This window comes from Sapajus apella, unplaced genomic scaffold, assembly GCF_009761245.1.
Source record: "Sapajus apella isolate SASKATOON/1434 unplaced genomic scaffold, GSC_monkey_1.0 scaffold23, whole genome shotgun sequence".
In the NCBI taxonomy this organism is placed as follows: domain Eukaryota; kingdom Metazoa; phylum Chordata; class Mammalia; order Primates; family Cebidae; genus Sapajus; species Sapajus apella.
Genome location: NW_022436963.1, coordinates 5,113,575 through 5,130,794, shown reverse-complemented (window position 1 = coordinate 5,130,794; position 17,220 = coordinate 5,113,575). Strand labels below are relative to the sequence as shown.

The 17,220-nt window shown below is 40.8% G+C and overlaps 1 protein-coding gene across 8 annotated transcripts in view; it reads right to left on the bottom strand.

Annotated features, from left to right (window-relative positions):
* CACNA1D (calcium voltage-gated channel subunit alpha1 D) overlaps positions 1–17,220 on the bottom strand; it is a 461,268-nt gene that overhangs the window by 154,360 nt on the left and 289,688 nt on the right. For all 8 annotated transcript variants that reach the window (XM_032290211.1, XM_032290213.1, XM_032290214.1 and 5 more), the window contains exon 4: positions 9,061–9,200. In XM_032290211.1, the coding sequence (XP_032146102.1) occupies positions 9,061–9,200 (140 nt within the window). The remainder of the gene's footprint in view (positions 1–9,060; positions 9,201–17,220) is intronic.

Sequence of the window (17,220 nt, the reverse complement as noted above, 5' to 3'; positions counted from 1 at the left end):
ACTGGGTCTTGTTTTTATATATGTATATTCTGATAAATTCTGGATTTTAATAAAGATTTATCTAGGTTTAAATCTAGCAACTTGTCATTTGTTTTCTATTCATTCTGTCCTTTTTTCTTCTTTCCTGCCTGTTTTGGATTGAGGGGTGTTTAAAAATCCATTTAATCTCAACTATAGGGCTTATTAGATACACCTGGGTGTTTTTTTTTTGTTTTTTTTTTTTTAAGTGGCTAAGGCCAGTGTCAATAAAAATTTTCTATGAAGTGCCAAACAGCAAATATTTTAGGATCTGCAGGCCATAGGGTTTGTCATAACTACTCAACTTTGCCATTATAACACCAAACAGCCAAGACATGACTGAATGTGGCTGAATAACAATGAAACTTTATTTGCAAAAGCAGGCAGTAAATAAAATACTTTGTCAATGGTGGGGAAGAAAAGGCTCAGGCCAGGTGTGGTGGCTCATGCCTATAATCCCAGCACTTTAGGAGGCCAAGATGGGCGGATCACGAGGTCAGGAGCTCAAGACCAGCCTGCCTAACATGGTGAAACCTGTTTCTACTAAAAATATAAAAATTAGCCAGGCATGGTGATTACGTGCCTATAATCCTAGCTACTCAGGAGGCTGAGGCAGGAGAATCACTTGAACCCAGGAGGCAGAGGTTGCAGAGATCGCACCACTACACTCCAGCTTGACAGAGCAAGACTCCATCTCAGAAAAAAAAACAAAGAAGGCTCAAATCAGATTTGGTCTACAGGTTGTAGTTTGCCAATCCATACTCTCGGGTTTATAATATACATCTTTAAGATATCACAGTCTATCTTCAGATAATATTTAATCACTGCAACTACTGTATAAGTAAATGACAAAACTGTATGGCTATTTCCCTGTTCCTGTCCTTCATGCTACCATTGTTTTATACTTTTTTCCTTTTTTTTTTTTTTTTTGAGACAGAGTCCTGCTCTGCTGCCCAGGCTGGAGTGCAGTGATGTGATATTAGCTCACTGCAACCTCTGCATCCTGGGCTCAAGCAATTCTTCTGCCTCAGCCTCCTGAGTAGCTGGGACTACAGGTGTATGCCACCACACCTGGCTAATTTTTGTATTTTTAGTAGAGATGGGGTTTCACTATATTGGCCAGGCTGGTCTTGAACTCCTCACCTCATGATCTGCCCACTTCAGCCTCCCAAAGTGCTGGGATTACAGGCGTAAGCCACCATGCCTGGCCTATATGCTTTTTCATAGAAGCTGTAGACACCACAATACATTGTTATTTTTGCTTCAAATACTACATTTAAAGAAATTTTTAAATGAGGGGAAAACGTCTATATATGTACCCACATATTTACCCTTTCTGCCATCTCTTCATTCTTTTTGTATAGATCCACTTTTCTACCATGTATCATTTTCCTTCAGCCCTGAGGAACTGCCTTTAACACTGTTTGAGGTACAGATCTATTAGTCATGAATTCTCAAATTCTGAAACATCTGAAAACATTTTTATTTTGACTTTAACTCTGAAAGATATTTTACTGAGTGAGAATCCTAGGTTGACATTTTCCCCCAGTACTTTGAAGATGTCTCTCTATTGTCTTCTGGCTTGCATAGTTGTTGACAAATAGTTTCATTTTTTTTCTCCGTTTTAAGGTGTTCTCTTTACCTTTGTTTTTTAACAATTTCCTTACAATTATGATGTGCCTTGATGTAGCTTTCTTCATGTTTGTTTTGCTTAGCCTTTGCTGAGCTTCTTGTGAGTTTCTATTTTTCATCACTTTTGGAAAATCTGGAGCCATTTCTTCAAATATTTTTTGCTGTCTCCTCTTTTTCTCCTCTCCTTCTGAGATTCCACATATACATATGTTAGACCACTTGATATTCCCTCCCAGGTCACAGAGGTGGTGTTCATTTTCTCCTCAATCATTATTCTTCATATTATTGCTGTATCTTCAAACTCCCTGATCTTTCTTTCTTTTATAGTGTCTAAGCTGAGGTTAAGGCAATCCAGAGAATTTTTCATTTTGGATATATTTTTCATCTCTTAAAGTCCCATTTGGTTTTTTTCTTAATATTGTTCCATGTTTTCTTACTATAATCATGTACCCCTTTAAGTCCATAAATACATTTATAATAGTGGTTTTTAAAGCTCTGTGAAGTTCCTCTCTAATTCCATCATCTCTGTCATTTCAGGATCTGTTTCTACTGATGGAGTTGCCCCTGGTTATGGGTCACATTTCTTCATATGTTCAGTGTTTTGGATTTTGTTGTCTTCCTTTAAAGAATGTCAAGTTATGTTGTGGTAGGCAGTTAAGTGAGCATATCAGTTTGCTGCTGCCTTTTTTTTTTTTTTTTTTTTTTTTTGAAACGGAGTCTCACTCTGTCACCCAGGCTGGAGTGCAGTGGCACAACCTTGGCTCACTGCATCCTTTGCCTACCTGGTTCAAGCGATTCTCTTGCCTCAGCCTCCCATGTAGCTGGGATTACAGGCACGCAACACCACGTCCAGCTAATTTTTACATTTTTAGTAGAGATGAGGTTTTGCCATGTTGGCCATGGCTAGTCTTGAACTCCTGACCTCAGGTGATCCACCCACCTCAGCCTCCCAAAGTGCTGGGATTACAGGCATGAGCCACCATACCTGGCCTAGTTTGCTGCTTTCCAGACTTCTTTTCAAACACTGTAAGCAAGGATTTCAGGTAGTCTCTGTACTGTAGAGCAGCAATTGGCAAGCTTTTTCTGTAAAGGGCCAGATAGTAAATACTTTGGGTTTTGTGGACCTAAACTACTCAAATTGAACTATGAAAACAAATGAGTATGGCCATGTTACAATAAAACTTTATTTATAAAAATAGAGGGTGGGCTAGACGGGCTAGGATTTGGCCCATTGAGTTTGCCAGCCCCTGCCCCAGAGCCAGTTTAGCATGACTACTAATGGCCCTTGTGGGGTCCCTACTGACAGTCCAGGATGTTCAATGAGGTATTTCTACCCTAAAGAGTCAGAATTTGAATGCCTTCCAGTCCTTTGGGAGCCCTCGTTATCACTCATTTTACAGCTCCCTAATTTTTCTCTTTTCCCTAGCAGTGGTCTCCCCTAGCCTCATGGACTCAACTCCATGTAGGTTTAGCTTAGTCCTCAGCCAAAACTGATGAGGACTCTAAGGCATACTTATGAAGCTCTTTCTCTGAATAGCTCCCTCCCTTCCCATATTCTGCTTCCCCAAACTCTTTTTTCTGTCTCCTTAACTGTAAGACCACCATGCTCCATTCTGTTCCCTGTCCCTGTGCTGTGCTGTCATGTAAAAAATGTCTCCGGGCAGAAAGTCAAGGTGATTGTAGCATGATGACAAAAGAAATGGGGCTAAGCATCTCCATTCCTAGCTGAACAAGAAGTCCGGTGACAGAAGAGGCACAGTCAGATTATCCCAGAACCAACAAACCTGCAAGGCTCCTGCTTGCCATTCCTTGACAGAGTCCAACAAATAAAGGAAGGTATGGCACATATCTGCCACCTGTTCATTTTGATATGCGCTTCTTTGCACTGATGTCTTAAATGCCAATGTATTGTGGAGATTTCTGCAAAAGCTAAGTTTTTTAAAAAATTTATTTATTTTACTTTAGGTGCATACTATATTTGGCATTTCTCCCATGTTATCCCTCCCCCCCCTCCCCTCCTCCTCACCCCCCACGATCTCTCCCCTACCCTCCCCAATTGCCTCCACTGTGTGATGTTCCTCTCCCTGAGTGCATGTGTTCTCATTGTTCAACACCCACCTATAAGTAAGAACATACGGTGTTTGGCTTTCTGTTCTTGTGTCAGTTTTCTGAGAATGATGGTTTCCAGATTCAACCAAGTCCCTACAAAAGGACACGAACTCATCGTTTTTTTATGGCTGTGTAGTATTCCATGGTGTACATGTACCACATTTTCTTTGTTCAGTCTATCATTGATGGCCTTTTGGATTGGTTCCAGGTCTTTGCTATTGTACAGAGGGCTGCAATGAACATACATATGTATGTGTCTATAATTATAGTAGAACAATTAATAGTTCTTTGGGTATATATCCAGTAATGGGATTGCTGTGTCAAATGGAATTTCCATTTCTAGATCCTTGAGAAATCACCACACTGTCTTCCACAATGGTTGAACTAATTTACACTCCCACCAACTGTGTAAGAGTGCTCCTATTTCTCCACATCCTCTCCAGCATCTATTGTTTTCAGATTTTTTAATGATCACCATTCTAACTGGTGTGAGATGATATCTCAGTGTGGTTTTGATTTGCATTTCTCTAATGACCAGTGATGATGAGCATTTTTTCATATGTTTCTTGGCCTCATGTATGTCTTCTTTTGAAAAGTGTCTGTTCACATCCTTTGCCCACTTTTGAATGGGGTTGTTTTTTTTTCTTATATATCTGTTTTAGCTCCTTGTAGATTCTGGATAATGGCCCTTTGTCAGATGGGTAGGTTGCAAAAATTTTTTCCCATTCTGTTGGTTGCTGATTCACTCTAATGATGGTTTCTTTTGCTGTACAGAAGCTCTGGAGTTTCATTAGATCCCATTTGTCTATCTTGGCTTTTATTGCCATTGCTTTTGGTGTTTTAGTCATGAAGTCCTTGCCTATGCCTATGTCCTGGATGGTTCTGCCTACATTTTCTTCAAGTGTTTTTATGGTGTTTGTTTTTATGTTTAAATCTTTGATCCATCTGGAGTTAATTTTAGTGTAAGGTGACAGGTAGGGGTCCAGTTTCTGCTTTCTGCACATTGCTAGCCAGTTTTCCCAACACCATTTATTAAACATGGAGTCCTTTCCCCATTGCTTGTTTTTGCTAGGTTTGTCAAAGATCACATGGTTGTAGATGTGTGGTGTTTCTTCTGGGGTCTCTGTTCTGTTCCATTGGTCTATGTCTCTGTTTTGGTACCAGTACCATGCTGTTTTGATTACTGTAGCCTTGTAGTATAGTTTGTAGTCCAGCAGTGAGATGCCTCCGGCTTTGTTCTTTTTGCTTAGGGTTGTCTTGGCTATGCGGGGTCTTTTGTGATTCCATACGAAGTTTAAAGTGTTTTTTTCCAGTTCTGTGAAGAAGGTCATTGGTAGCTTGATGGGGATAGCATTGAATCTATAGATTGCTTTGGGCAGTATGGCCATTTCCACGATATTGATTCTTCCTAACCATGAGCATGGAATGTTTCTCCACCTGTTTGTGTCCTCTCTTAATTTCGTTGAGAAGTGGTTTGTAGTTCTCCTTGAAGAGGTCCTTTACGTCCTTTGTTAGTTGTATTCCTGTGTATTTTATTCTCTTTGTAGCAATTGAATGGGAGTTTGCTCTTAATTTTACTCTTTGTTTGCCTGTTATTGGTATATAGGAATGCTTGTGATTTCTGCACATTGATTTTGTATCCTGAGACTTTGCTGAAGTTGCTTATCAATTTGAGAAGATTTTGGGCTGAGATGATGGGGGCTTCTAAATATACAATCATGTCATCTGCAAATAGAGACAGTTTGACTTCCTCCTTTCCTAATTGAATGCCCTTTATTTCTTTTTCTTGCCTGATTGCTCTGGCTAGAACTTCCAATACTATGTTGAATAGGAGTGGTGAGAGATGGCATCCTTGTCTAGTGCCTGATTTCAAAGGAAATTCTTCCAGCTTTTGCCCATTCAGTATGATTTTGGCTGTAGGTTTGTCATATATAGCTTTTATCATTTTATGATACGTTCTGTCGATACCTAGTTTATTGAGAGTTTTTAGCATGAAGGGCTGTGGAATTTTATCGAAGGCCTTCTCTGCATCTATTGAAATAATCATCTGAAAGAAACACTAAACATGGAAAGGAACAAGTACCAGTCACTGCAAAAGCAAACCAGTTGGCAAAGATCAAAAATGCAATGAAGAAAATGAGTCAACTAATGGGAAAGAAAACCAGCCAGTAACAAGATGGCAGGATCAAATTCACACATAGCAATATTAACATTGAATGTAAATGGCCTAAATGCCCCAATCAAAAGACACAGACTGGCAAACTGGATAAAAAGTCAGAATCCATTGGTGTGCTGTATTCAGGAAACCCATCTCACATACAAAGACACACACAGACTCAAAATAAAGTGATGGAAGAAGATTTACCAAGCAAATGGAGAACAAAAAAAAAAGCAGAGGTTGCAGTCCTAAGTCTCTGATAAAATGGACTTCAAACCAACAAAGATCAAGAGAGACAATGAAGGACACTACATAATGGTAAAAAGTATCAATCCTACAGGAAGAGCTAACTATCCTAAATATATACACCCCCAACACAGGAGCACCCAGATACATAAAGCAAGTTTTTAACGATCTAAAATGAGATTTAGACTCCCACACAATAATAGTGGGAGACTTCAACACTCCACTGTCAATATTAGACAGAAAATTAACAAGGATATCCAGGACTTGAATGCAGAGCTGGACCAAGCAGACCTAATAGCCATATAGCCAACTCTCCACCCCAAGTCCACAGAATATACATTTTTCTCAGCACCGCATTGCACTTACTCTAAAATTGACCACATCATTGGAAGCAACTCACTCCTCAGCAAATGCAAAAGAACAGAAATCATAACAAACAGTCTATCAGACCACAGCACAATCAGGCAAGAACTCAGGGTCAAGAAACACGCTCAAACCTGCACAACCACTTGGAAACTGAACAACTTTCTTCTGTGTGTCGACTGGATAAACAATGAAATGAAGGCAGAAATAAAGATGTTCTTCAAAGCCAACCAGAATGAAGACACAACTTACCAGAATCTCTGGGACACCTGTAAAGCAGTGTTGAGAGGGCAATTTATAGCAATAAATGCCCACCAGAGAATAGAGGAAAGATCTAAAATTGACACCCTATCATCAAAATTGAAAGAGCTAGAGGAGCAAGATCAAAAAAACTCAAAAGCTAGCAGAAGATGAAAAATGACTAAGATCAGAGCAGAACTGAAGGAGATAGACACACAAAAAAACCCTTCAAAAAATAAACAAATCCAGGAGCTGGTTTTTTGAAAAGATCAACAAAATAGATCTCTAGCCAGATTAATAAAAAAGGGAGAAGAATCAAATAGATGCAATAAAAAACGATAAAGGGGATGTCACCACTGATCCCACAGAAATACAAACCACCATCAGAGATTACTACGAACAGCTCTACTCATATAAACCAGTAAACCAGGAAGAAATGGATTAATTCCTAGATACTTGTACTCTACCAAGACTAAACCAGGAGGAAGTTGAAACCCTGAATAGACCAATAACAAGGGCTGAAGTAGAGGCAGCAATCAATAGCCTACCAACCAAAAAAAGTCCAGGTCCAGACAGGTTCACAGCCGACTTCTACCAGACGTACAAAGAGGAGCTGGTTCCATTCCTTCTGAAACTGTATCAAACAATACAAAAGGAGGGAATCCTCCCTAACTCATGAGACCAACTTCATCCTGATACCAAAACCAGGCAGAGACTCAACTAAAAAAACTTCAAGCCAATATCCATGATGAACATCGATGCAAAAATCTTCAATAAAATACTGGCAAACAGATCGCAACAGCACATCAAGCAGCTTATCCATCACGACCAAGTAGGCTCTATCCCGGGGATGCAAGGCTGGTTCAACATATGCAAATCCGTAAATGTAATCCATCACGTAAATGGAACCAAAAACAAAAGCTAAGTTTTTTCCCCACAAGTCTAATTGTCCCACTGGGCAATTAGGATCTCATATTAACTTCCGAGGTTGAAGGGACGTAGGAAGGCCCAGAACCAATTCCATTCTCCCCACACAGCAGAGTTAGTCTCCAATGAAAAGCCAAAGGATTCATGATAAAAGGATAATCCACAAGAAAAATCACCTCGCTCAACAGCAAAAGGCAGTTCACTGAAGTCATGAAGATGAAAACAGAGAGGCTATTTAAAAACCTCTCTTCACAGAAACATAATTTTAGGAGCAACTCACTTTACAGCTAGCGTAACTAAGACTGGGAGAAAGGATATAGCTTATCTTCCTACATGGGTATTTGGTCCAAAGACCCAGCGTTCCTGTAACGTGGATTCATTTTTCTCTTCCTGGCAGCATTTCCAGGTGTGGAAGGACTAAAATAACACAGGCCACTATTTTTTATTTTAACATTCTCCTTTAACTAAAACTACTGATGTCTTCTTCCTGCAACAGGATTTTGGTGGAACGCCTGCTTCTCTGCATTTTCTAGCTTATTTCATTTTATGCCAGATATGTGACATTATCCAGACACTTGTTTTGTTATTTAAAATGGAATAGTAGTATGCCAGAGTTTCTCCCACAAGTCAGCAAAAAATAATAATAACAACAGTTTTGCTCAAGGGATGTTAAATAGCAGAGTACCTCACTGCTATGAAGATTTTATTACTTTTTACTTTTTTTTTTTTAACTTAACATTGGCACTAAGTATTAAAAGCTCTACTAATTTGACTCTAATCACCAGCAGGGTTGGTCTATTTCTGGAGCTCCAAGACCCTGCAAGGTAAAGCCTCTCACATTAGGAGCTTAGACTCCCTTCTACAACATGTTACTAAAAAGGGGAGTAACAACAAGAGAATTTCAAACTAGTCTTTGCCCAGAGATTGACAGCAACAACATCAGCCTTAAAAGAACTGCTGAGAGCACACAGACACAGGGAGGGGAGCATCACACACTGGGGTCTGTTGTGGGGGAATAGGGGAGGGAGAGCGAGGGGTAGAGAGGTTGGGGAGGGATAACATGGGAAGAAATGCCAGATATAGATGATGGCGGGATGGAGGCAGCAAACCATATTGCCGTGTATGTACCTATGCAACAATCCTGCATGTTCTGCACATGTACCCCAGAACCTAAAGTGCTATTAAAAAAAAAAATATTATATATATATATATATATATATATATAAACTCCTGAGAGATTCTGGTGCGATAGCTGGCATAAAAGAGCAACCACATTCCCTAAAAGGACTGTTCTGTTGCACTCCCCACCCACAACCTCCACCTCCCATTTTCCAAATCAACATTTCCCCAAAGTAAAAGGGACTTACCCTACTATTACTATAACAAAATCCAGTAAATTCCATCCATTCCTAACATAAGCATTAGGATGTAGCAATAATCCATACGCTATAATCTTCAAAAATGTCTCGACTGTAAAAATAATCAGGAAGGCATATTCTACTTTTTCCTGTGGAGAAAAACAAAGAAACATGCCAAAAAAAGTAGGGGAGGAAGAGGAGACAGAAAAAGGAACAGAGATTAGAATCAACATCTTACACATATAAGCATTTTCCTCCAAGCAAAGTTTTATTATGAGAAACGCAACAATTACACTGCCCCTGGGCCAGGAAGGCATTTACATTTTAACACTGAATTTCTCATAAGCAACTAAGTGCACAACACTTTTCGTTCCAGGCTGCATGACTGCATTTTGCCACCTGCCCCGATGCGTGCGCGATGAGTCTGCCTAGGACGTAATGGGCATGTTTGTTATTTGCACACATTTGCAAAATGCAGCATGTTTCCCTCTTGAGGTTGCCAAATCAGGCCCAGAAAAGCACAAGGGTACAACAGAGATTCCAACAGTGGCTTTGAACAGAATGTCCTCCGGAAGAAATGAAGATGCATCTGTTTTGACCCTCTCTTCCACTTGGGTTTATGTCTGACTTCGAAGTCAGAGTCAGCTTTGTCACTGAGCAGCAAGGTGACCTTGGCCAAATCCCTCCCCTCCTCTGGACATAAGTTTCTGCATCCCCACAGTAAGGGAAGAGAATTCAGGATGGCAAACACCCTGCCTGCTTACTGGCATGCCACCTCTACTGGCTGACCTTGTGACAGGTCACCATGTACTTTCCCAGGAAACCTGGGTTCAGCATCTGACCCTTTCTCTTGTATCTGTCCCAGCAGCCATGCCCATCTGACTGCCACAGACCTCACAGGTACCGCCCATGGGCTAAATGACTATTAAAACCTTTCCAGTTCCAACCCATGCAACTCCATGAGTTGTAGAAAACGTATCAATCAGCAAGTCTAAAAACTGTCTCTTTTCTCTTTTATAAATGTTTTCTTTATATGGCTTTAGTTTCACTAGAAATAGGGACGGACAGAGATGTGTGTAATTAATTTTCCAAGAGGCATCCCCAGGCATGAAGCTACTTAAAGTAACATCAGTAACTGTAACTTTTCAATATAAAATATAAAGTCCTATACTAAAATGAATGAGACCTGAAAAATTACCAACATCTCAGAGAAACGGAAGTCATGAAATTCACTCATTAAAATGCTTAGTGCAAGAAGTCAAATAAGGCTCACGAAACACTTATGTGGACACCACTTCTAAATGACAGGCACTGTACCAGGAGCCAGAAAAATGACCCCACTATGGCACCTATCATTTAGTCTGCTGCGTGTGTGTGTGTAGAGGAGGGGGTGCAGAGGGGGAAGTTTCGAATGTACACACAGAGAATTTCTTGCTGTCCAGATTCCCCGTCACCTGGTCCCCTGCCACATCCCCCAGGGGAGTGCTCCCTCAGGATGCATGCGGGGCGTGGCTGTTGGAGGAAACAATGGCTGGCCCACTCACACCACTATGGTATTCTGAGGAGCAGGGACCAGCGTTGCCACTGGATAGGGAGAAAGATCCAGGAAGGCCTCAACGACGCTGTAACTTTAACTCTGAAAGCTCAAAGAAAAAGGGACTCTGTTACTCTAGCCAGAGGCAAAAATCCCTGAAAATGCCAACCCACTGTGCTCACATGAGACCCTGACCACCAAATGCAGATTGTCAATATGCTTGAGACTTAAGAGTTCTAAGGGAACCAGAGAAGCTAAAAACAGCACACTGATTTTACAATTCATCCCTTTTTATCCTTGCTGCTTTATTTACTAGGCCAGACAGCAAAAAAAAAAAAAAAAGCTTTTGCTGCCATCAATATTCATAGCAGTTACATCCCTACGTCAAGACAGTACACTATACTTCACAGCAGAAAAACAAGGCAGAGAACAGACAGTACACCTCCCAAACACAGCTTGTTTTTCCTCTTTGGTTTTTATTTAGAAGTAATTTTGCCACAATAACACAAGGGCCATTAGTGTAAATGAATTGTTTAACGTTATTTTTCCTTCTCCTTTGCCCTCCCCCCGCTTCTTTTTAAAGAATTTGGTTTCTCTTTCCAAAATCCTTAGTGAATGATTTGATGGAACTCTTTATAGGAAACACAAACCTCCTTTAATGCAATTCTTTATTACAGAGATTCTACCATGTGCCAACTGAACAACTGCAGCTTGGAGGGCAGGCAGACCAGTTTATCTAGAAGCCAGTGTCATCCTGGTCCTCAATCCTGCCACTAAAAAGGAATCCCATGAAACAGGTATCGCTCCACATTCAACAAACTATTATTTTTAAATCTTGCAAAACATCATTCAGGGGAAGTGGGATAATTATTTGCTTTACAAAATGATGGTTCATTTGAGAAAAGAATGTTGAATTTGCAATTTGAAAAGGAAGCTAACAAGAAAGTCAGGTTCGTCACCAGGCAGGTGAGATGGGATGGTGGGCCCAGCCAAGGCAGCTCGCTAAGAGGTGACACACAGAAGACACTGAGTCTGTGGCCACAATGGATGGAAACACAAGGGAAGAAGCACTATCAAGGATGAGAGACGGATGGCAAAAGAAGGGGTCAGAAGGAATTCTCTAGAACAGACACGAAATGAGGTATTCCCAGTACAAAAGGCCTGAGCAGGAGCTGTATCTTAACAGCCCCTCGCCAGGTTCAATAGAAAGAGTAAATGATTCCTGTATCTCATCCCCCACCGTGTGCCAGGCACTCAGTCACCTACCAGCAGGGATTTCTTCTCCCTGGCAGGAGATCCTGAGTGGGCAGGGCCTGCCAAACCTCCCCGTAGAAAACCACCACCAGAAACTACCCTATAGATGGACGGAAGTCCCCCACGAGAACGCAATCCACTAGAGAAACAAAGGCTCAAATCTAATTCTGAAACCCAAGGTATCTTCTTTAAACAGTGAAATTTCACCAACAGGACCGGCTCTAAACTAGTTAATAATCTCCAAACCAGTTAATGCTATACAGCAACTTGAGAAATAAGAACTGTCAACTAGCAGGAGGTGGGAGATGCCAGAATCCTTTATTAGACTTGGTACTGTCCTTTCCTATTTTAAGAATCCTCTTAAATAGGAAGAATCCTTATCAGTGTTGTGGTATGAATGCTTGTCCACCTGTTTAGCCATCTATTCCTGAGCACCTGCATCCTCCTCAGCAAAGCCAGATCCTTGTCCTTCCAGAGTTCCCAAGCTACTGTCAAAAGGTGAATGAAGGTTTAATGCCTCCAGCTAAGAGTCACTTCTTTGTTCTGCTCTTCCACCCACGTGGCCCAAGACATTGGTAAGGCTTTCTGGATTACATCCTGCCAGAAGTCCCCCTCTCCCACTGACACCTTCTATCCCTTCTATGCCCTGCCAGTGCCCTGTGATCCTGGGTTCCCTACTGAAAGGGGCCCTCTCTTTCTGTCTTTAACTCTAGCATCTAGGTGTATATCAGACATGTGTAAGGTATTCATAGGTGCTACTAGAAAGCAGAGAAGAAAAACAAACTGAAGGAATACAGCTATAGTTCTAGACATGTAGGGGCTACTGCAGCATGAGGTTTTGTGATCCTAGCATATGTATTTTGAAAAAAAAAAAAAAAAAAAAAACAGAATATGTATGTATGTTTCTAAGTTACTATAAACCCTTTTTATCTTCTTCTTCAAGATGAGGTTTCACCATGTTGGCCAGGCTGGTCTCGAACTCCTGACCTCAAGTGATCTGCCCACCTTGGCCTCCCAAAGTACTGGGATTACAGGCATGAGCCACCGTGCGCAGCCAAACCCTTTTTTAGAACAAGCCTGAAATAAACAGTCAAACTGCTGAAACAACAGCTGATCTCAGTGTCTCACCTGGCCTCCCCTGCTATCCCAACCTGTAGCTCTTTGGTTAAAGACCTCATCCTTTCATCTTTCAACTTTCCCACTGCTTCTTCCAACTGTCCCACCTCTCCTCCGTAAGAGCGCTTCACCCCAAGTCATGGGCCAACCTGCTCCCTCCCACACATGCCAGCCGTCTTCCCACCTCCATGTCTTTGCCCTCCCTGCTTTACCCACCTAGAGTGTCTGCCCTCTTCTGATGAATGAGCATAGAGCTCTGTGATACAGGGCCAAAAATGCACCCAGTGTGGTTGAATGCAAAGAACACAGGGCCTGGAACCATATATCTGATTTCTGCTAGTCCCAGCTCAGCCACTGATTCACGCTGTGGCCCTGGGCCACGGTGGAACCATTCCACATCCTGTTCCTTTCTTTCTAAAATGGTCTTCCCATCCCCATTTCTCATCAGACTAAGCTCTGCTTGCCCTTCAAGGCTCATCTTAAATGACACTTCCTCAGCACAACCTCTACTGACCTCCCAGACAAAATTACAGCCTGCTGTTACATGCTGTCAAAGCCCATTATACTTCTTCACAGACCTAATTCACAATATAAATTTAAATTTTAAAAAATTATCTCTTTATCAGAGAGCCAAGAAATAAATCCAGGCATTTATGGTCAACAGATCTTTGACAGAGGTGCCAAGAACACATAGTGGGGAAAGAACAGTCTCTTCAATAACCGGTGTGGTAAAACTAGACATCCACATGCAGAGGAATGAAATCAGACCCTTACCTCACTCCATATACAAAAATCAGCTCAAAATGGATCAAAGACTTAAACATTAAGACCAAAAACAGTGAAAGTGCTAGAGAAAAACAGAGTGAAAGATTCTTGAAATTAGTCAGGGCAAAGATTTCTTAGATATGAGCCCATAAGCACAGGAAACATAAGCAAAAATAAACAAATGGGACTACATCAAACTAAAATGCTTCCACACAACAAAGGGAAAACCATCAGAATAAAGAGACAACCTATGAAATGGGAGAAAATGTTTTTAAACCATTCATTTGATAAAGGGTTAATATTAAAAATAGATAAGGAACTCAAACAACTCAATTGCAAGAAAACAATGTGATTTTACAATGGGCAAAGGACCTGAATGGACATTTCTCAAAAGAAGATATACAAATGAGCAACAGATACATGAAAAAGTACTCAACATCAATAATCATCATGGAAATATAAATTAAAACCACAATGAACCATCACCTCCCATTCATTAGAATGGCTATTTTCAAAAAGACAAGTGATAAGTGTTGGCAAAGATACAGAGAAGAGGGAAGCTTTGTACACTGTTGGTAGGAATGTAAATTAGTACTGCCACTATGGAAAACAGTTATAGAGGGTCTTCAAAAAATTAAGAGTAGAACTACCACATAAGGCAGTGATCCTACTTCTGAAAATGTATATACAAAGGAAATAAAATCAGTACAGGTATTGATCGACTTACGACCTATGCAACTTATGACCATTCAACTTTACGACCACAATCGCTAGCCACGACTGCTCCGCTGTAGATTTTTGGAAACACTACAACATTTTGATGTGTATCAAGAATATCGCTACCATCTGGGAGGCTGTGACAACAAAGTGCATGAATGGCATCTGGAAAAATTGTGTTAAGCACTATGTTAATGATTTTGACGGATTTGACAGTGAACATGAACTTGAAATGATTCGGGGGAAAAAAATAGTAAAACTCGCTAAAGACCTTTCTTTGGAGTGTGAAATGGAAGATGTCCAAGAGTTGCTAGACAAAGAATCCAGAGAACTTACAAATGAAGAGCTAATCGAACTGGAAGAAGAAAGAGTGGCGGAAGAAGAAAGAAGAGAAGCAGAGAAAGAAGGGGAGGATCCAGAAAGAAAGTTCACCACTAAGGGATTATCAGACGGTTTATATTTACTAAACAAACTTCTTATACATTTCAAAGCAATGGACCTAAACATCGAACGATTTGCAAGGATTGAACGGATGGTGCACGATGTGTTTCGTCCATTACCATGAAATTTATGAAGAAAAAAAGAAACATACAATTCAGACAAAGCTCACCATGTTTATGAAGAAACCAACTCCGGTAACCCCAACTGCTGCCTCAGATGACGACATCAATGATCCGCAGCCAAGCACCAGCAGCCAATAAAATGTTTCGTACATGTTTATATATTTTGATATGTTTTGCAATTGGGAAAATGTTTCCTATGGTATTTTTTACATCTGTATTTTGTATTTTTGTATGCACCTGTATTTTGTAATTTTGTATGTTTTGCAAATATTAAACCAGTTGTACTGGTAATGCAGTATTTTACTTAAACCTGAAGAATGTAAAAATAAGAAACAAAATGGCGTAGGATGACACAAATGGCATAAAATGAACAAAGAAAATTATGATATATAACAATAATGAAAGAAAATTATAAGATAAAATATGACAAAGATTTTTATAACATCATTTCACAGTACTGTACATATAGCCTACTCAAGTTACGACCAAATCGTGTTATGACTGGTCTGTCGGAACCAATCATGGTCGTAAGTCGAGCACTAGCTGTATGTCAAAGAAATATCTGCTACTCCCATGTTCTTTATAACATTATTTACAATAGCTAAGACATGGAATTGGCCTCCATGTTCATCAGTGGATGAATGGGTAAAGAAAATGTGTTATAACACAATGAAATACTATTCAGCCTTTAAAAAGAAGGAAATCTTATTGCGATAACACGGGTGAACCTAGAGGACACTATGCTAAGTTAAATAAGCCAAGCACAGAAAGGTAAATACTGCAAGACCTCACTTACATGTGCAGTCTAAAAAAGTTGAACTCACAGAAGCAGAGAGAAGAATGATGGTTGCCAGAGGTGGGAGTCAGGGAGACTGGGGAGATGCTGATCAACATATACACAATTTCCAAGTATACAACAGTCAGAGTAAGTTGAGGAGATCTATTGTACGACACAGTGGCTATAGTTACAACAATGGATTGTATATTTGGAAAATTGCTAAGAGTATATTTTAAATGTTCTCCCCACAAAAAAAAAATAAACATGTGAGGTAACAGATATGTCAATTAGCTTAATTTAGCCATTCCACAGCATATGCATATATCAAAACATCATGTTGTGCACCCTAATTATGTAGCTATTTGTCAATCTTTAAAAATTCCTCTTTAATATTTATCTCCCCCAATAAATTATCATTCCTTTAAGGCCAGAGATCATTTCCGTTTCATGCACCATTGCATTCCCAAGGCCTGTCACAAAAATAGATATTCAGCATTTATCAATGAATAAATAAATGGGCAAAATGAGAGGTTTTGACCAACTATTATTAAATGTCCCTTCTCGCTAAGAAGTTCTATGATACCAGGGCCTCCTCTGTTCCAGGAAAACGTCCATGAGTAGATGTCAGGGAAAGGCTCAGCACAGCCACCTGCTCCCTCATCATGGCCCTCCCTTCTCTGGGCAGGGTGTTCCAACCAGAAAAAGAGCCTGAACAAAGGCAAGCTGTTCAGGGCGAATAGCGGTCCACGTGGCTGGAGCACAAGGTGTGAGAACAGGTGGGAAGGGGAGGGAGAGGCCACAGGGACACATTGGAGGGCAGACACAAAGGGCCCCAGGAGCCACCAAACGGGGGTTTGGTCTCCTTTTCTCATGTGTGAAATGAATAGACTAAATCAGATGATCTCTTCCAGCTGGAAAACAACAATTGTCTATGACCTGACAAGCTAAGTCCAAGCACAGGCTCCACAGGGGGGCTCTGTGAGGACCCAGAGCCCGGGGGGAAGAACTGAACAAGCAAGTGCAGGAAGAACTGAGAGCAGTGGCTGCCTTTTCAACTGGCTGAGTCCCTTGAGGCCACTGTGCACATTCAGGCTTGGCTTGCTGAGACACGCTCTCATTCACCACCCTCCACGTTTCAGGAAGTGACCCAGAGGAGCCGCAGAGCTATCGCACAGCTTCTACAAGCTGATTCAACCTCTAGGAAAACTTTGGTGGGTAGGCCACAGGAGGCTGCTGGGCAGGCAGGCCTCAGCTCAGAGATGCTTGGTTGCAAACAGAGGTCATTTTTCCCCTGCAGGTATTAATAAAGTATGCACTTAGAGGAACTCCGATGGGTACTTTAACGCCACATTTACATCAAGAAACTGGCTACAATGGTCAGTTTGCCTTCATTTTTCTTCATCTTTGGTTTAAAAGTACAAATTTTATGTGACATGTGTGTC